This window comes from Balearica regulorum, chromosome 26 (genome assembly GCF_011004875.1).
Source record: "Balearica regulorum gibbericeps isolate bBalReg1 chromosome 26, bBalReg1.pri, whole genome shotgun sequence".
Taxonomy (NCBI): domain Eukaryota; kingdom Metazoa; phylum Chordata; class Aves; order Gruiformes; family Gruidae; genus Balearica; species Balearica regulorum.
The window spans coordinates 3,181,277-3,201,323 of NC_046209.1; the positions used below are offsets into that span (position 1 = coordinate 3,181,277).

General features: G+C 49.4%; 3 protein-coding genes across 9 annotated transcripts in view; 1 reads left to right on the plus strand and 2 right to left on the minus strand.

The window, feature by feature from the left end:
- Positions 1–1,322: 1,322 nt before the first annotated feature.
- Positions 1,323–3,776, minus strand: TICAM1 (TIR domain containing adaptor molecule 1). Its single transcript, XM_010299981.2, has one exon. It carries the CDS (start codon positions 3,623–3,625, stop codon positions 1,457–1,459), a length of 2,169 nt encoding a protein of 722 aa, XP_010298283.2. The 5' UTR covers positions 3,626–3,776; the 3' UTR covers positions 1,323–1,456.
- Positions 3,777–5,079: 1,303 nt separating this feature from the next.
- The window catches only part of UHRF1 (ubiquitin like with PHD and ring finger domains 1), a 34,344-nt gene continuing 19,376 nt past the window's right edge, over positions 5,080–20,047 (plus strand). For 3 of the 6 annotated variants that reach the window (XR_012832536.1, XM_075736147.1, XM_075736148.1), the window contains exons 1-6: positions 5,080–5,117; positions 7,663–7,765; positions 9,352–9,505; positions 10,028–10,178; positions 17,073–17,156; positions 17,953–18,027. The gene's annotated coding sequence lies outside the window, so the exon portion shown is untranslated. Of the gene's footprint in view, positions 5,118–7,662; positions 7,766–9,351; positions 9,506–10,027; positions 10,179–11,221; positions 11,320–17,072; positions 17,157–17,952; positions 18,028–20,047 lie in introns of those variants that run through there. The other 3 variants (XM_075736149.1, XM_075736152.1, XM_075736150.1) reach the window with 3 other exon arrangements.
- On the minus strand, positions 5,613–7,669 carry LOC104639733 (perilipin-3). Of its 2 annotated transcripts, none has more exons than XM_075736175.1 (3): positions 7,502–7,669; positions 7,188–7,316; positions 5,613–7,098 (listed from the first exon to the last, which is right to left on the minus strand). In XM_075736175.1, exons 1-3 carry the CDS (start codon positions 7,667–7,669, stop codon positions 6,538–6,540), a joined length of 858 nt encoding a protein of 285 aa, XP_075592290.1. In that variant the 3' UTR covers positions 5,613–6,537. The 2 variants fall into 2 exon arrangements, with proteins under 2 accessions (XP_075592290.1, XP_010306184.2); XM_010307882.2 differs by having other exon boundaries at positions 6,400–7,095.

The following is a 20,047-nucleotide window of genomic DNA, read 5'->3' on the forward strand; positions in this document are numbered from 1 at the left end:
TGCGAGCCCTGCCGTGCAGCTTGCAGAGGCCCCGGCGCAGGATGAGTTGCCTATAGAGATCAATGCTGTTGGCTGGGCTCTGGTCCGCAGAGGGAGCAGTCCCATTTCTAGTCATCTGGTGGCTTTGGGCTGACCTCTGCCGACAGAGCTGGCAAACGGCTGCAGCAGAAGCTGTCAGAGGAAGAGCGTAGGGTCTGGGGCTTTGCTTCAGATGCCCTCCTTGTGTTAAAAGCACAGTAGTTTAAAGCTCAGCCTGGTACATCCCTTGCCAAGTCCTGCAGAATACCCACCCCACCCCTCCCCACTCCTGGCCTTTCGCCATCCCTTCTGTAATCCTCTGCTCAATGCTTTTGATTTTCCGTCAAACTTTTTCCTCAAAGGCAATAACATAACTATGTGGAGTAATTTCCGGGTATGTTTCTGTGTGACAGCCACTTTAATGGGGCCCTGGTCCCACCTCTGACCTTTTACAAGCAGATAAGAATGGAGGAGTGAACACGCAGCTTCGCCTTCCACAGACATTCTCTGCAGTTTCCCCCTCCCATTCCACCTTCTTTTTTTTTTTCTTTCCCAAACACAGCTTTACTGTAAAGATTCTTGTTTAGCCTTCTACCCAGTGTGTAATCTCAATTATCTAAAAGAGTTCTTAAATACAAAAATACTTTCCTTCCAGCCATACCTCCAGGGGCACATGGGTATTTTGACTTTCACAAAAAACTTCTCTCTAGTTTCAGAGGGGAACTGGGAAAAGGCCTGCAGCCTCTCAGAAGGCTGTGAAGTTGATTTCCTGAACCTTCCTGGGTCTGATGCGGGAGGCTCGGGGGAAATGGCGCTGCTGGTATGCCGCAGCAAGGGGTGGGCACCATGCACGCAACGTAGGCATGAGGATAACTCTGCAATCCCAAGCAAAGAGGATTGCTGGAAGAAAACGGTGGGGCCTTGTGATGCTTAGCACCTTGACAGGGGGGCAGAGCAAGTCCCCAAAGCATCCCCTGAAGATTTTCCCTCCAATGGTTTGGTCAGCAGCAGAATATGAAATAGAAACCCGGTGTGCCATCTCCCAGCCCCCTCCACCCCAGAGGTACCGACAGAACAGTTGTTCCTGATATCCCTGACTGCCCCTTTGCTAATTCTACAGGAAAGAACCAGAGAAACACAAATAAATTAATTAAGATTTATTTATAAAATCTTCCAGAAAAAAAATACCTGAAATCTGCCTCAGAAAATCAGGAAAAGATTTTTCTCAGTTACTTGAAAATAAGCACAAGGAAAACAGTCTCAGGAGACTGAAACCTCTTTTGTCCAACGAAAGGTCATTTTCTCTTGAGCTCCAGGAAAGTGGCACCTTTTACCCCCAGTGGAATAAGAATAGTCCCAGTCCCCGCAGAATCACTATAATCTAGGGTTTGAAACCAAGTGTGAGTGTCTGGCCCTGGCTGAGCTGCTGCATCTCTGATCAAGTATTCTGCCTGGTTTCTTCCTCACTGTCCTGTGGACCCGGGGTGACAGTTTCTACCTGCATCATGTTGTGGTTCCCAATCTGAATCATTCGAGCGTGTTGAATGACAATGCCTCCCAGACCTGGCATCATGTTGTAGTGGCCTGATGGGAGATGAAGTGGTTGGAAAGGAGGGGGACCCATCTGAGCAGGCGTGGGGTGACCAGCAGTGGGAGGTGGGTATGTGGCAGGAGGGACAGTCAAAGAAGGGGGACACCACAGTCGAGGTGATTGCTGCCCCTGTGTTGCTGATGGAGGCCCCTGGGGAAGGGAGCCAAGGTTCAGAGCAGCTAAGTTCTGCAATGGTTGATACTGGTCCTGATAGAGCTGTAGTTTCCTTCTCTGCACCAGGTCCCACATGGCTTTCCTCTCATTGATCCTGCTGGTGGTAAAGGTGTTCTGCACTGTCCTGGAGAATCCGGGAGAGTTCTCATCCAAGGGCGTGAGCCCGCCAAGCATGCTGGGAATCTGACTCCGCTCCAGGGGGTTCTCCTTGGGTACAAAAGGGATGACTGAATCGCGCTTGGATGGTTTCAGGATGGACTCCATCAGAGCAGTGTTTGTCTGAAACATAAACAGGTTGCATGGGAAGTTCTTGGTCAGCAGAAGGATGATGAAAGCAGAGTTTTCCATAGCATCCTGGAAGCAAGTCAGACGACTGCGTCCGGCAATGAAGAAGTCCTCACAGAATGTGGCACCGTTGGGAACCCCCATGTTCTCCAGCAGGTCCTTGACCCGATGGGCAACAGTCTCATCTTCACTAGCGTGCAGGACAACAAAAGTGAAGAACCTTCCACCATCTGGCTCTGATGTGGGCATTGCTTTTACAGCCTGGGGAGGAGGAGGAGGCCAGGCTGGAGAGGGGGATGAGTGGAGGGGAGTGGGATATAACTTGGAAGGAGGTTCCTGAATAGGAGGAAGAAAGGTTGAGGAGAAGGGATAGGTAGGAGGAAGAAGGGATGTTGACATGGAAGCAGATGCAGTGTTAGAAGAAATGCCTGCTGGAACATAGGAGTCCTTCATGGACATGTGGGCAGAACCAGTATCTACTGTAGCTCTTGCATCAGGAAGACCTGTAGATAATTGCATTTCATCTTGTTTTTTGTCTGTGCTCTCTTTTGGTGCATGAGGTTCTGTTGCCACTGTGCTGGAAACATCACTACTTTCGTCAGGTTGGTTCACAGCACCCAGCGCAGGCGGCTGTGTTTCAGGAACAGGGAGAGTTGGATGACATGACCTGACCTGCAGAAACTTCTCCGGTCGGGGGACTTCGGCACCTGTGTTCTGCCCGGGATGAGAGTTGGATCTGCTAGCCCAGCTTGTTTCCTGCAGGCTGTGGCTCGGTCTGTCCCTGTCAGGCTGTCCAGCACCGCTGGTGCTCCCTTCACACAGTGGGCTGGGCTGGGGGACATGCTCGGAGGAAGGAGGCTGGGTGTGAAAAACAACTGTTGGTGACGGACTGATCTCAAAGTGACTGGGGAAAGAGGGACTCCCCAAAGAGCGCAAGGTCTGTGGGCCTGAGAGGTCCAAGTTGGATCCAATCTGCACAGGGGAACTTCTCACCACGTAGTTTGGGCTGGTGGTATGGAGAGATCCTATGGCCGCATCAGATCTCAGCGTCTGAAATTTGTCACCTGAGCCCATGCTGATGTCAGAGCCATGTTTTTCCTGGTCCTCCCCTGGGATGCTGTTGAGTGTGTCCCCCTGCGTTTCCCTGCTGGCGTTGCGGGCTTTGGTGGCAGCCTGGCAGGCTTTGTCCATGGCTTCGTGACTGCACAGTTTTTCCTCCGCCAACACTGAGTAGATCTGTGCCAAAAGCGCCATGGCACCTGCATCCAGCTGGGGAGGCTGCAAACCCTCCCCACCTTCCTGCACTCCTGCAGCACCCAGTTTGGTCTGGTGGATATACTGGGCTGCCCGGTTATCTCTCAAGTCATCCAAAGAAATTCTTGCATCCACTTCTTGCCCCAGAGTAAGCAGGACCATGGCTTGCAGTAATTTGCTGCTGGGCCCAAATATCAAGTGCTTCAGTTTATGTTTGAAGCTAAGGAGTTTATCTTGTGGGATCTGGGATAAAATATTAAAAACGTCCTCAAAGCTTGGCTGGAGCTCAGTGCTCTGTGCCATCTCATCAGCTGCTAGCCCAGATGATGGACTGAAGCAGCATGGATGGAAAAAACATATTACGGCACTTGGAGCGAAGGTTTGTTTCCCTGTGGTGCTCTGCGATGCCCTGGTCGCACTTAAGGTACCGCACTGGCGATAGCGCTTTGCTGCTCAGGGGCTCATCTCTGAACCGGGATCTCTCTGCCCTGAGGAATCAGCCAGATGGACCTGCAAGAAGAACACAGGACAACATTCAGAAATAGTGATGTGGGGAGCTTGAGCTTGCAGAGCTCCGAGGCTCTCCCTCGCAGGTCTCGAGTATTTTTGCATCCCTTTGGTGCTTGCAGGTCTGCCACTGCTCCATGCATTCCAACCCTGTTATTAAGCAAAGAGCAAGTTCTTTGCATTAATTTCCCATTAATTACAATTATTTTAAAATAATTGCTGAACTAATAATGTATTTGTGTAAATCCAAGTGCCTGTCTCCTCCAGGCAGCTGGTTCCAGCAGCCCCGCAGGCTCCTTGCGATGGTCAGTCGAGGAATAAAGCGTGAGGAATAACGCCCTTTCAAATCGCTTGTGCCCTGCCAGGAGGGTTGGTAACTCATACGCATCCAGTGCCAGGGTGCCTAATGTAATCGTGGACATTATCTCTGTCCACATCTAATCCCTGAGCCCTGCTAAACCCTTGCACTCACCAAAGGCCTCTGACCCGGGTTAAATTAAACAGCAGAACTTGTCCGGAGTGGCGGAGCGCGTTCCCGGAGGGTCCGTGAGCAGCCGGGAGGATCACTGCTCGCAGGCGCTGGCTGAGCCCGGTGGAAAAGCTTTCCCTATTTAAAGGGAGCACCGGCAAATGCCCCAAAATAGCTCTCAACTGGGGAAAGTTTATAATTTCAAATTGCTTTTTTCTATCTCATAAAAATCCTCTAATTGCCTAATGAAGGAGCTGGAGCTGAACCTGCGGAAGTTGCTGGCTCCTCCCATGAAAACTTCTGACTCATTGAAACAGCGGCAGAAGGGAAGGCGAGGCGAGAGCAGGCGCTCGAAACGGCGGCCGAGACCTTTGCAGCTTGGTGCTGCCCCTGCGCCCGCTGACTCACCCCGCTTTCTCCTGGCTCTCCCCGCCCGGCCGCAGCCCTTCGGCCTCGCCTCGTGTGCCGGGCCCCAGGGGACCCGCTCCCGCGGCTCCTCCGACCTCCCTCGGCGGGGAAGGGAAGGGGCCAGCCTACCTCCGGTGTGGTCCTGGTTCCCCGCGGGAGGGGTTGGTGCGGCGGGGCCGGCTGGGCCCGGTGCCCGTAGGCAGGCGGAAGCGGGGCGATCCGGGCTGCGTGGGACCGCGGGCACCGCCCGCCCCGCCGGAGCTGTCGGACACACGAGGAAGCGGCGGAGCCCGGCAGCAGCGGGGCGGAGCACGGCCGGGGCGGAGCGGCGGCAGCCCGGACCGAGCCCAGGGGGTGCCCGCCGGCCCGGAGCGGTACTCGGGTGTCCGTGGCAGGAGCGTCTCAGCCCGGGTGAGCTGCCCCTTCCCTCCCCGTGGGATGGGTCCCTCTCCCCGGTATGTGGCCGGGACCCTCCCGGCAGTGCGCTAGCCCCGACACTGGTGCCAGCTACAGCGGGTGCTCCCCATAGAGCCTGAAGGGATTAAAGCCGAGCTAGCGAGGGTAGGAACCGACCTTTCCCTCTAGCGAGAGGCTGTTGGCATTACCTCTGTAAAGCGTCAGCGTTGAAACATAAGGATTCAGGGAGATCTGGGCAAGAGTAGAGCAAGAGCATCAAGAGCAGATGCAGTTGAGCCCCAGGAGTACAGGCATAAGTCTTAGGGACAAGGTAGCAAAGATACTTTTCTACCAAAGATTGCGGCAGAACATGGGACCTGCTAAAATAATTTATTTTTCTTCCTCCAGCGAGATGCCCAGAGGAGCGATTTGTTAAATACAAGCTTCGTACCCACTCAGGCTAAAGGGAAGCACAATGCTGCAGCTTTAGATACACACAGGAGACGGGTATTTCTTTGAATGCAGGTCATGCTTTATTCTGAAGTCTGCTTCCCGTTATTCCAGCCTTAGCACAGGGACCACGCCAGGACAGAAAATACCAGAATAAGTTACATTAGGAATGATTACAAAGCATTGTTTGCTGGGGAAATAACCCACACTTCTCTCCCCTGTTATTTTAGTAACAGGATATCCTATTACCATGGCAGAGTAACTCCTGGCAAGAGCTGCCTCATTTGCCAGCTTCTTGATGGCTGCAAGAAGCTTCATGCATGGAGTTACTCACAGACAAAGAGATGATCCCTGAAGTCATTTATATAACTAGGCAAGAAAATCCCACTGCAAATTGGCATGCCTAAAAGAAAATCCCACCTTGCAAAGCGTTGCTCTATAAAATAAAAAGTGTTTGGCTGATCCATAAGGAAAAGTGTCTCTTTGAGAAGCAGCCTTTGCCCCCAACTGTTCCTGGTCTGCTGCAGGGCTGAGGCTCACCAGAAGCACAGCAGGCAAAAAGGAAGTCCTGTCTGCAACACTTTTTTAAATTTGAAGGGAAATGGAATCAAAGGTCAAGCGCATCATCCTCCTAAGATCTCTGCAGCTTGGATGAATTAAAAAGAAATTCAACATTAAAAATAAGTTGAGACCACTTCTTTCTCACAACTTGTCTCAGCAAGAATTAGCCATTCACACATACAGCTGGGCTGACTTAAGCTGAAGTACAGGTCCCCATCTTCCCTTTCAGTGCAGCACCACGATTTAAAACAGTAAATCGAGACATGGAATCACCCCACCTTGGTTATCAAGTCTCCTTGAAAACTACATCTTACTGTAAACTCAGCCTGGGACAGCGAGAGAGCAGGAGGCACTCTTGGCAGTTGGATGCACAGTTAAAGTGCTGTTCTAGCCAGGGAGCCTTGGCCAGAAGGGCTGATATTTTTCAGAGATCTTCCTCTGGTGCATTAGTTTTTATCTCCTTTGCAGCCAGTGCCACCTCTGTGTCTTTCTCTGCCTTCTCTTCCAGCTTCTCTAGCACTTCACACCCTTCCCCCAGGATCCTGTTTGCTCCCTTTGGTTCTTCAGGTGTCTCAGCCACTTCCTTTGAGGATGTAGCCTTTTCTAACATGGGTGATTTTATATCAGTCACCTTATCTTTCTTCTGCTTTCTGCTATCCCGTGACACTTTAGCTCTTGCCCTGAAGGGACCCACAAGCCAGTTCAGCGGGGTGTTCTGAGTTACATACTCAAACAGGTCATCTAGGGACCTTCGGGCTTCTGTCACACAGTCCTGGCTCTGGGTCAGGGTGGTGCTGGAGAGGTCCTGGAAAGACATAGCACTGGAAAAAGAACTATGGAGCTTGTGGATATTTCGAGTGGCCTGATACACAGCTTCTTGGATGTTGCTGGGCAGGCCTTGGATGCTGGCTTTCAGATTCTCAAAAACAGGTTGTAGCTGCTGGGTGATGATATGCAGCATAGCTAGAGTCCGTGACTCTACCTGCTGGGAAAGAGATATAGCTCAGTTACCAGAGCAGGGGAGATGTACACCATCCACAAGAGGCCTGATAAAATACACCCTTCTAGGGATACCTCTGCTTGGGAGGCAGTTTTAACTTGGTTTCCTTTGGGTTGGGTCAGGCTCCAGTCCACCCACAGCTGATGGAGCTTCTCCTGCCCATCTAGGAGCTTCTGGCCAACCTCCTGTTTCACAGATTCAATCTGATGGGAGAAATGAGAGGAACAGCTGTATTGCAAGCACACACAGTCAGAGAAGCACAAGCGCTTCCCTCCCAGGGAGGGATCCAAGATGCCATGCAGCTGGTGCAGGATGGAAGAACTTCCATTCAGATAGTAGGGCAGGAAGACTACAGACAGGAGGAAAAGAGGAAAAAGCTTGTTTGTACCAGTTTTATTGCCAGCTGTAGTCGTGAGAGAGTATCCTGGGTGCTTTGCTTAACACGCTGCAGTTTATTCAGAGAGTGCTGGTAGGCTCGGTGGCGGACTTTGTTAGAGAGGGAACCCAGCCGCACAAAGTAACTCCGTTGCCGTTTCTGCTCCTCCACAGAAGCCATACCAAATCCCTTGACAGTGGTGGCCAGTTTACCTGGAGGAAACAAGAACAGAGATGCAGCTGTGCTCCACTCCCCCAGCTGTAAGGCAGGGGAGAGGTAAGATCACCCATTGGAAAACATGAAGGCTGAAGCTTGCTCTGTAAACAGTAGAGGTTTGTAGTTGCTCAGATATTAAAGGTAGGCTAGTCCCTGCTCAATGTGTTCTCTTCAGATAAGCAGACTTGACAGATAGGTTGAAGCATGCACCCACGTGTTTATTTGCCTTGAGGCTGATGGGCAAGGACCAGCTAGCAAATGCTTGAACTCTGTCCCATACCATGTAGCAAGTCAGTGTTGACAGCCAGCCAGCTTGGTGACAAGTTCAGAGCTACCTGTCTCCTTCAGAAGATGAATCCTGCAGTGTCAGGTGTGCTCTGGTCATGTGGGACAGGATTTGCATTTACAACTGCCAGCGAAGTATTTTCTCACCTAGTTCCTCCTCTGTTATCGGGAGGTAGTGATCCACCAGATCTTCTGATATACCCAAGACAGATTCCACACCACCTGCCACTGCTTGGCTCACTGCCTTGGCTTTGCTTATGCTGTTGGTCACCACTGAATTAGTCATCTCCACACCCCCCTGGATAGCCTCTCTGCTCTGCTCCAAGGCTGTATTTATTTTGCTAGCTATGGTGCCATATGCAGCATCCATAGCTGTGTTGACTGTAGAAGTGACCATTGATTTGGTCTTCTCAACACCATCCTGAACAGCTCCTTTGGTTAGGTCCACTGCTTCGGTCACTGTGTTGGTCACAAGATCCTTTGCACCCTGGGCAGCCCCTACAGCAGCAGTAATAGTAGAAGCGACTGCAGACTTGGTCAGTCCAACACTGTCCTCCACAATGTGCTTAGTGAGATCCACCGCCTCTGTCACCTTGTTTGTCACGAGGTCCTTGGCACCCTGAGCAGCCTCCACAGCATTGACAATAGTAGAAGCAACTGCAGACTTGGTCAGTCCAACGGTGTCCTCCACAATATGTTTACTGAGGTCCACTGCTTCAGTCACCTTGTTTGTCATGAGGTCCTTGGCACCTTGGGCAGCCTCCACAGCATTGACAATAGTAGAAGCAACTGCAGACTTGGTCAGTTCAACACTGTCCTCCACCATATGTTTAGTGAGGTCTACTGCTTCGGTCACCTTGTTCGTCACAAGGTCCTTGGCACCCTGAGCGGCCTCCACAGCACTGTTAACAGTGGAGGTGACCACTGACCTAGTCAGCTTGACACTGTCCCCAACAACATTTTTAGTTAGGTCCACAGCTTCGGTCACTTTATCAGCCATTGCTTCTTTTGCCTCACAGGCAGCATCCATAGCAGATACCACTTTGGTGGAAACCAGCTGCTTGGTGTCTGAAATAACCTACAACAGGGAGAGGCAGAGAAAGATACATTTTTTCCTGAAATAGGTTTTCCCTCCCTGAAGTAGCTTTTCCAAATGGCTAAATTGTGCTTGTAGTCTTGTGGGAGAGCTGGGGAGGTCAGTGCACCTGTATTTACATGGGCATGTTCATTTCCACATGCTGAAGGCATATCTACAGCTTTTATCAGCTAGCAGTGCCTCCTCTAGCCCATACCAAGGACTGACCCAACAAAGCAGGGCTGCTGAACGTTATCTTCCCCGTATTCTTCTGTACCCATAACAGTTCCATCAAGCAAGAGATCAAGCCATGGCTTTTCCAGGAAAAGCCTTTACTTTACCTTGTCTGCTGGCTGTTGAAGAAAAGGCAAGTTCTCCTCCAGCTGATCCAGTCCTTTACAGGCATATTCATTTACAAGTGCAACTAGAAGAGACAAAAGGTACCAGTTTATTCTTCAATTTGGAGAGGGGGTTTTGACCATACACCGGTCAATTTAGGGCATGCTTCTGAAAGCAAGCAAAAATAATCACTATTCTGGGGTGGGGTGTGTGTATGTGTGCAGTGTCCTGTTAAGAAGTGAACAAACCCTACAATTTGGCATGTTTAAATAGTCTCCATTTTGCCTTCCCAGCTTTCTAGCTGTTGGCAGCACATTGCTCCAATTGGAGCATAGTACTTGCTGCCAGTGGGTCAGGCAAGTGGCTTAAAGGTTGAAAAGTGTTGGGATGAGAGACTGAGCTATATCCAAGATGAACACTGCTACTACCAGTTGGGATGCTCCTAACTTGGAGCGATAGAAAAAAAGCAGGGAGTTTTGTCTGTGGTTTCTTTAAGTCACTAAGCTCAGAGGCCAAACTTAGCTGCTCAGTGAACCCACATGGACATGAAACTGTTACTAGCAAAAGCAGAGTAGAACACCCAATGCTACAGTTAACTAGAACAATGTGCTATCACTCAACAGGCATATGGAACTCCCCTCTGTCTAGAAAGGGTCCCTCCAGCCTCAACTTACTTTGTGGCTCCAGTTGGTTCAGGATGGGCTGAGCCCCACCAACCACACTACCTACTGCAACTGCAGCCACAGTCTCAGCCACATTGCAGACACCACTGAGGTAAGGATGCGTCTCCTTGGTATAGTTGTAGGCAGATGAGACCAGGTTGAATGCAGAGTTGAACAAGGGCAAGCTGGTTACCCGACTGACAGCGCTCTAAAACCCAAGAGAAATAAGTGACATCAGAGGCCCAGCCTCAAGCTGGTGAGTAAACACAAGCCATGTGTCTATCCAGAAAGGTCCTAAGGGGACATCCAGGACATCTCCTCACCCTCCTTAAACTCAGAGTTGAAGATACTCACCCAAAGACCACTAGCAAGTCAGCAACAAGCCAGGATTAAAAGTTTGAACTCTGGACTCATCATTCTGAGTCACACTGGGTTTCAGCACCAAACCCAGATGTGGAAATCAGGCCTGTAACAGCCCATGATTCAGAATTATTTGCATTACTTGAGCCAGCCCTGAAGTTCTCTTGAGCAAAAAAGTTAGCTTCTGTATTAACTGCATTTAAGTTTAGCTACAGCTTCATAATGTTAATCTGCTACTCCCAGCCTGGTTTTGAGGTGCTGACAGAAGTTAGTTTACCAGCATATCTATCAGCAGGTGGTTTAACTGTTGCACATTCAAGTCCTAGCTGCCCCGGCACCTACCGCTTGCTGCTGTTCCTCAGCCTTTAGCAGATCTTTTTTTGTGGTCTTTTCTGATGCCATACTGAATTCAACTGCAGCTGAAAGGAAAAACAAGAGCATAACATAATGAGTGCAACTTCATTTCCTCCAGTGAATTAAAGTCTAGCAAAACTGGTGAAAAGCAGAGGGCAAAGTTGGGATCCATCATTCAGCATGTCCTAGGAACATTAGCGTGGCATCACTAATCTTTCTTGCAAGGGTGTGAAGATATTTGAGAGGCTCCATGATTTATCATCTGCACATATTTATGTAGGACAAAGACTCAGTCACCTCCTTCAATCCCCAAACAGCCAAATGCTTTAAACTAAACAACCATCCTACTTATTTTATTGCTGATAACATTTGACTAGCTTCAAAGTTGCAGTTTAGAAGCGGATGAGAACTATCTTATCTGTCATGTGTTTTCTCTGCTAGAGATACTTCTGGGTCAGCTTCCCACTGCACAAGCTCTTTGCTGGCCAAGGACTAGAACACTCAAAGGAAAGATGTGCCCTCCAGAACCAGGGCTAATGGTGGGAATCGCTGAATGTTATCTCACTTGATCATGAAAAAATTACTGTCCTACTAACAAGCTCTGCTGAAATGCAGCTGCTTGTTAGGACAGTAGCGTAAGTAACTTTTTAGTCTTAATTTTCAAAATGTGAAAAGCTCAAGCAGTTTAATAATGGAGTTTAAAACCAGAAACATTTATTTTGAAAAAAACCTGTCTGAACTTGTTTAATACCCTTTAAGGAGGAAAAGCCCTCAGGTTTCCCCTGCTTTGGCATAGAGATGGGTTTTGTAATAGCTTAATCTATTTTCTTCTTGGGGCGGGGAAGAGACTGTCAGGACTTTGGCTCCCCTTCAGAAGGGTGTCAGGGCCAGACACCCCAAGTCAACAATAGGCATATTTTTACCTTCTTAAAAAGCATTCAGTGTTCATAGTCCCTTTCCTCTGAAGGCTCACTCTGAAACAGCGTTTGCAGAGGACATTGAGATGAGAGTCATTTTAGAGTCATCCCACTATGCCTGTGTTCATAGTGGGGAACTTCTATCAACTTCCTCACCGCCACAAACTCCAGCCACACCAGCCATCTCACAGCTCTGGGAAGGATATGAAAATCCTTCAAAGTTATCCTGGAAGAGTGAGCCAGGTTTTGCAGATGCAGCATTCTGGCCAGCTACCTTGAAACTTGCATTCCCATCCTACTGGTCAACTAGGCAGGAAATGTCTCCTCACTTCCTGTGAAACCAAGTATCAGAAGTTTTCTCATTACATAACGGGATTAAAGAAGTTCAAGTATAAAAGTTAAGCAATATCTTGAATCTATATTGTCTTCCCCAGCATAGACCTAGGTTGGTATCTGGACACTCCAGTATCATGCGATAAATCTGGTATTACTTCTCAGTCTTAGGCACAGCAGGGACTTCAGCATATTCATGCTTCAGTGCAGCATCCAGTTCTCTCCCTTACCAGTTAATTCCTAGTCTTAGAATTCCTATGACATTTTCCAATGGAAAACCCCCCAAGCCAAAACTCAAACTGTATTCCCAAGCCAGGCAGTGCTGCAGACTCTACCCAAAAAAACTTGCCATCTGATTTGTGACAGAGACCATTGTCTTGTTTCTTATGTTCTCTGACTTGTGTAAGGTTTTTATTTTGCTGCGGAAACAGGAACAGAGAGCTGGGGAAGCAGCAGTGAAACAACCATTTGTTGGACTATGGTTAGAGCTAGGGAAGACATCCCGGGAGGTTAACTTGGCAGGATGTCAAATATTGCTGCATTAACTGTGAAATTAGTCAGCATTTTAGTGAGATTCAAGCAAGGCAGGGATGCAGAATGCAAAAGTTGTCACAGAAGTTGCAATCTCCAGCCTCTCAAGCGAGAGGCCCAGATGGAGCCAGTGCTCTTCTGCACGTTCCTGGTAACCACCCTGCCCAGGGGGCTGCCTAATTTAACAGCACAGCAAAAATACAGCTTGACCCTTGTCAGCCTGGGAGAACTTCTAGAAAACAGCTCCAAAAACACAGCAGGGTTTGAACATAAAGTCTGAGTCCCAAAGTCCACAGGGTTTGCTCAGTTAGTGGTTATTCCTCTTGCAACTGCATTAGGACAGGTTTGTTGCATTTTTTTGGAAGCCAAATAGGCTTAATCAGTCTGCAGCCCTGTCACAGGGCAAAGCACAGCTATTTCGACACCATTACAAACAACCCCTTTGCTCAGTTATTTTACTTCTAGACAGGTGGGAAAAAACCTCAAACTGCAGAGTGTCTTACTGGCATTGGTGTCAGGGTTAGCACACAGACACATTGCAGCAAAAAAAAAAAGACGACTCTAGTTACTAGCGTAAGTCAGGATTAACTCCTTGGCTGATATAAAAACTAGTATAAGGTTAGAATTGACCTCTGAAGTACTAGGAGCCCATCTTAATTATGGATGCAAATGTGTCAGTGACAATCCTTGCAGCACAATCATGTTAGAACATGGTTTGCTCTCCTCTGTGTAGGAGGAATTGGGGTGTGTTGCAATGCCAGCATTTGTGGTGTGAACAAATCTTCATGAGCCCACAGCATGGTTTTATTTTCTCTTTTCCATGAAAGTGCTGAGCAGACCTTGTTTTACTTCACAGATTGCAGGAAAGCACAGTGCTTAACAACTCTGGGTCAGTTGTTTCAGAATCCTTTGGAGAAAGGCGCAGCTTCAAGCCAGGGTAGTTGCACATGGGAGTCCCTGCAGGCAGACTCCACACGGGGGAACCACCAGGCAGAAGAGCAGAAACAGCATCACTGTTTGCTTTGTACAAAAATTATGATCAGACAATTTCATACCATTGCTACATCAGAAATATCAGGTCACTGCTGGAGAAAGTTCTTGCAACAGGTTGTTTCAGAAAGATGAAACTCTCCAGTGCACATTTCTAGCATGGCACAACAGCTTAACTGCTCATGATTTTGCCAAAGTCTGAACTTCATGAAACAGTAAGGGCAATGGCACCACAACTGCCAGGCTGCCATCTGTTTCCCCTGCCTGGGCTGGGCCGTCACAGCCAGTACAACATGCTAGCCTGGCAGAAGAGCAAGTACTTTCCTGCTGGGGTAAGCACCTCCCTTGATTGTCATCACTCTCAGTGACCAGCAGACATTAAAGTAGTTCTTTAACTTGTGTAAGGTTATTTTTCTTGTGGAAAAAGCTCTGCCCCATGAAGCTAGCCTGCTGTTATGTTGTCCTGCAGACAGAGCGATGGAGTCTTGTTGTTCAGGAAGTTTTTCTCCCCTCCAAGCAAGTTTTACCTTGGGAAGACAGCCATAGCTGGCATGCTTGGTTCAATAGCCTAATTGGCAATTCCTTAGCAACCATTTAGGAAAACAAAGCTAAATTTAGTGCTTTAGATATGAGCAGAGAAGGCTAATCAGGGCAAAGGTATGAATTTGTGGTTAAAGCACTTACATTCTTTTCAAAATTTGCCACTGATACCCCAGTTACCATAAACGCAGTTGTTAGAACTGGGTCACAGGATGTCTGCTGCAGCAGGGAATGCCACTGCCCATAACCGAGAGTGTAATTTGCAAACACTCCAAGGGCAGAGTTAGTTTTAGGAGAAGAATCAGGTTATTTTCATGTTTGGCCTTGGGACATAAGTTTCAGAATTGCTGGCAGAGGTCCCCATCTAACCTTTCAGGCAAAGGCATCAGCATTAGGGAACCTCAAAGATTAAAGCCACTTTTGCAGATGGAAGTAGAGTTTCCCCACACACACTTCCAATGGGAGGTAAGCACCACAGCCAGTGGCCATTACTAGGTCAGTAACTCCTTGGGACAGTGAGTGTATAAGCTACCCAAGCTACTAGAACGTGGAGATATTTTAGGAGCAACTTTAATTAAAACAGCTTCTGGGCTTTCCAGTACTTTCCATGTACAAATTTTTCCATGAGGACAAAACTCTGAGTTTCAGACGGAAGCTATAACTTGCAGAGCAAGCAGTGTGCTGCTTGCTCTTTACCACATATTTTCATCTGGAAGTTTCAGCAGAACCAGCTTCAGTAATTGAAGTCCTTCACAGCCATACACAGTTTCAGGTAGTCACAACCTCATTAAAGAGCCCTGTTAGTCTTGAAAAATGCTAAGCTAGTCTTCCAAGTGCTCCCTCCAGCAAGCTGGCAGAGCTGTGCATGGCTGCAACCTCCATCTGCAGAGGGACAGTGCTCTTGAGCAAGAGAGCAGTTACCTTGTCACTTAAGCCACCCCCTTCACTATCATCATGCCTACACCAAATGATCATGTGAAATAGCTCCAGGCAGATTTGGTAGCACTGTCAACAGGAAGGGAATACCCAACTGATCCGTCTGCCTCCTGAGGCACGTACTGCTTCCCCCAACATCAACACGAGTTAGCAGTGATGTCCAGGGTGCACATCATGTGCTGTCCCTGCGTGTCTGGGTGGGAGAGCCACCTCCTGTGGACCCCCTCACACAGCTTTGGTCTTCACCAGGCAATAAGCAGAAGAGAGCTTTCAGACCCAAAGCTGCTCAACCACAGATCAGAAACCCATAGTGTTACCAAGAAGTCATCTCATGGCTGGGAAGAAGCCCTTAGGGAAGGACTTGAAGCCTTTCAGCTCTCCCCAAGGCACAGCAGATGCAGCATGACATGATAAGATGTCACCTTTGGCCTCAAAAAGCCAAGACACCCCCCACCCACAGATGCAGCAGAGACACAGCACACAGCACTGTGTCTTCCCAGGGAGCTGGAAAAGCCCCACAGGCACAGCTGGGGGAACACAGCCCCTCAGCAGGTATGTTTTACCCTTAGCACTCCCCAGGGCCAAGAGCTCCAGGGATGGAGCCAGCTCCAAGCCCAGCATCCACACACCCCCCATCCCTGGGGAGGCTGCAAAGAGCCACCTGAGGCAAGCAGCAACCTCAGTGAGCCCCTAGCCAAGCCACAAACCCCTCCCCACCAGCCCTGCCTTACCTGCCACCTCTGCTCCCCAGCACTGACAAGACAGGGAATGCTGGGCCTCGCCCTGCATAAATACCCCAGGTGCCTGATGAGCAGCTGAGGGAGCCAATCGGGACACTGGAGGTGCTGGCCTGGCCAATAGGGAGTGGATGGGAATGGGAGGGGTGGGAGGTGTGTGCGGGACAGGGTGAGGGAAGCAGGTGAGCGTTTGCAGACCCTTCCAGGGACCTGGTGGCCCTGGGGTGGGGGTGCTGCTCTTTGTCCCCCCCAAAGAGGGACAAACCTGCCAGGGCATCTCCGAGGATCCTGTCAGAGGACATCCATCCCTGAGCACTTTGGCCTTCAGTGCGTTGCCCCACAGCAGCTGTGGACAGGGATGTGCCCTCCAACATGGCGGGGCACTGAGGGACGGAGGAGTTGGAAGTCTGTGGGGATCTGCCCCGTGGCTGCGAAACGGGCTCAGCCCATCAGCCTGCAAGCACTGCTCCTGTACCCATGCCCTTGCATGCCCATTTGGCTAAAGCTGGATGATCCTGCTTGCTACCATGTTGGCCCAAATGCTTGCTTCTGTGAGCCAAGAAAGACCTAGCCAGAGCCTGAGCTATTCCCTGTAGAAAAGCCCTACTCCCGAAGGTGTGTCCGTGCTAGCAGGGACACAGATTCAAGCGTGGGCCTTGCCTGCCATCCACAGTGGGGATGTGAAACATGTCCTCGGCCTGGATTTAGCCGTAGCACTGGAGCTGCTTGGAAGGAGGGCCCCAGTTCCCCAGGACGGGGGATGTGTTCCTCACATGGGCACATGCAGGGTCAGCCAGCACCAGCAGACAGCTTGTGCTTGGCTTTTTCCAAAGAAAAAAGGTTGGAAATGCATGGTTGGAAAGTCCACGTATGGGTGGTGGGGCTCAGCATGCTTACGCCTGCTCTTGGGCTTCTCCTTGCGTGGCATCGCAGATGTTGTCAAGAAGCTCCAGTGAAGCAGGATGTGGGGCTTGTGATGTGAAAACTTTGCTCAGCTGTGATGTTTTCTTGGCAAATCTCTCCTACCCTGCAGCATGGGTGCTGTAACTGCCCGAGGAGTGAGACATGCTCTCCCGCTCTCAGCCCTTGCCTGGCTACAGCAAATGCGTGATGGTGAAACGTGCTGCTTCTCAAGTTTGCTGTGATTTTCAAGATAGGGGTTGCCTTTTATTTTCATACTTGCAGAGGGCCCAGCAATGCAGGACTCTGAGCCTGGCTGGAGGAGGTTTGGGCTTTTTAATAGCAATAACAAATAATGAAAATTTTAGTTAATGCTTTGCTTTTCCATTTGTGCCTTTTCATCTTCAGATCTAAAAAAACTGGTTTGACACCATCAATTAAGCTTCCTGTTGTCTGTTTTCAAGATCAGTGGGGGAGGAAACTGAGACACAGGTAAGAATTATCTGAAGTCTTCTAAAGCTATTAAGCCGATTGAGTCACCTTGTTTTTGGCTGGTGAATGTGGGAGACCTTGGGTCTCATTTCTGTATTGCTCACAGAAAGCCATGAAGACAGTGGGAGCAGGAGGTTGTCAAGGGTTTTTGAAGATGTGCTGTTAAGCTGACAAACATGTAGACAATAATCACTTCTCAACTTTGAGGTTAAAAGGTAATCCCCCTCCTTACTTGAGCCAGACTTATCATGGAGTTGTTGGCTGAAAAGACCTCTGGTAGTCCAACCTGCTGCCAGAGACGGGACCATTCGCAATGGCGGGTCAGGTCAGCTGTGGGCTTTGTCTAGCTGAGTCTTGAAAAACTCCCAGGGGTGGAGATCTCACACTGGGTATTGGATCCAGCACTGCCTTATGCTTCTAATGAAGAAGCAGTTCCTAATGTCCACTCTGAACTTCCCCAGCTACAAACTGTGGCTTTTGCCTCTTGTTTTACCACACGCACTGCTGAGGAGGCTTTTTGTGCTTTTGTCTGTGTGACATAAACTTCATATTCTAGCATCGTCTGGGAACCTTTCATCTAACAAACTCCCTGGCAGTGCATGGTTCCTCCTTTGATCTTGTTCCCTTCACAGGGTAAATTACAGTTTTGAAGTGTCCAATGTCTTGTCAACTTAAGCTGATTAGCAGGTGTCACGTGGTGGCTTTTATAGATTGTGATGTATGTAGGGGAAAGAATGGATATTTCTTGTCTGTCCCCTGAAGATCTGATGAAATGTTTTGGGGTTTTTTTTTGCAGGAACCAGGAATCAAGAAATTAGTCCTATGTTTTTCTGAATGTTGACCTGTATATAGACAGCGGCTGCATCCTCAGGTAAATTGTCAGTTAGTTCACAGGCGTAAAGTGCCTGAGTAGGCCAGTTGCGGTGGTGATGGTGAAAGTCTCCTGAGGCAGGTTGTATTTCATCATCTGAGTGGGTCAACCAGCACTATCTGCACAATATACCTTCATGTGGCTTGTAACATGGCACAGACGACTGTGAGCAGAAGTGGCAAGTAGTTTGCCTGAGATAACATCAGTAATTATAATTAATGAGACAATGTTCAATATCTAAAGTGTAGGTTTAGATACTAGGTCAAAATACCAGTGCTTGGAGCTTCTGCTCAGCAGTAGACCTGCCTGCAACGTCAGAACACTGAAAATGCGGAGATTGCAATTTCAGAGTAAAGGTTTGCATGATCATTTCCGTGGTTCTTGTTACAGTATAAACGCCACATTCTTAAAGCCAAGATAAAAGCAGTTCTGAGAAGTTTGGTGGGCATGAAAAGGGCGTAGGACGAAGCAGACAAACACATTTGGGGAAGAGAAAGGGAGTTGTGCTGGCTGGAGTGAACAAGCCCTGTGGCACTGGGGAGCGCTTCCTACAAAAGGCAGTGTCGCGTCAGTAATTGCAGCCTTTGTGCAAACACTGTATCATCGAGACACGGGGCAGAATCCTTATGGTGATCCCCAGACATAACCCCCATCTCCCCATGCCTGTTGGCAGCCAGGAAACCCTGCTCCTCTGCAGCCCTGCTGCTGGCGTACAGCTCTTGTTTCAGCTGCGTCCTGGGGTCTGCATGTGGACGAGGCCTCTCTAGCTATGTGCTTCTCAGTTGTCCCAGTCCTGTTTGGATTTCTGTTGAGCAGAAAACATGCAGGTATGTGGAGGGTTGGGAGGATCAGGCCCTTATGTTGGATCCCCACTGTAAGGCGCAATTCCTTTCCCTGCTGTGCGTCACAGCTCAACATCGTCTCTTTGGGGACCAGAGGCCACATGTGACACTGAAGCACCCCATCTGCAAGTGTTCATCTACTGCAACGGAAATGATCTTGTTGATCTTCCGTGGCATTTACTCCATTAGTAACTGCCACGATGCCATGGTCACCTTCCCCGGGGCAGACACATGCACAAGAAAAGGTGATTCAAGGGTGAGGCATGCATTGCTTTGATTTCTGTTCCTCGGTTAAGTCAAGCAAAGCCTTTGGGCTTCCAGCAAACTGCTTGAGCAACTCCGTAGTGTTGAACTCGGGTGTTCCACTTCTAGGAGCTGCAGCACAGTGTTGTCTGGAGCCCACTGAGGGGACAAGTCAGCCTTTGGTCTTTGCCATTTGTTGCTGTGCAAGATCCACAAGATGTTTGCTGACAGCCCCATCTGTCTCCACTGCCTGGAGACTCTGTTTTCTCATGTTCCTGACTTCCTCTTCCCACCACTTCCCCTTGCTGGGAGTGAGCGGTCCTTGGGATAGCAGCAGCAGAAATAGTTTCAGCTGGTAACATCAACTCAAAGCACTGTCCCCTCACACTCCTGCTGGCTGTCAGCTGCAGCAGTTGTTGGTGCTCCTCACAGCAGCCTTGTGCAAGGCCACAGTCTGAAGGAACACTGAGTGTCCTTGAGATGGTCCTGCAGCGCTGGGTGTCTGGGCCCAGAGCAGTGATGGAGGCAGCGCCATGGCAGAAGAAGACTCCTTGCTGGATCCCGTCCTACGCTACCCATCTGTTAGCGTCTTTCACCAGTCTTTGTGTGACAATCTCTGAAGCCAATGGCCTTGGCCGTCAAAGTGCTATGGCCTTCTGAAAACAATTCTCCAGTGGGGTACCAAAAGCTTCAGCCCAGCTCTTGCCTCCCAACCAACCCCCCTGGTCCCTCCAAGTCTTCAAAGCGCTTTCCAAGTTCAAGGCATGCTGCAGCTCTCTGCTGCCCTCACCTTGCATCAGCAGAAACAGGACCTGCCTGTCTCCTGGCTGCCCAGCTCACCTTGAAGGTTTCCCAGCCCCTGCTTCCCTTCCAGCAGCTCTCCCTACCCTGGCAGAAGGGTAGGCGGCAGCAGCTCAGGCAGGTTCCTGCCCTGA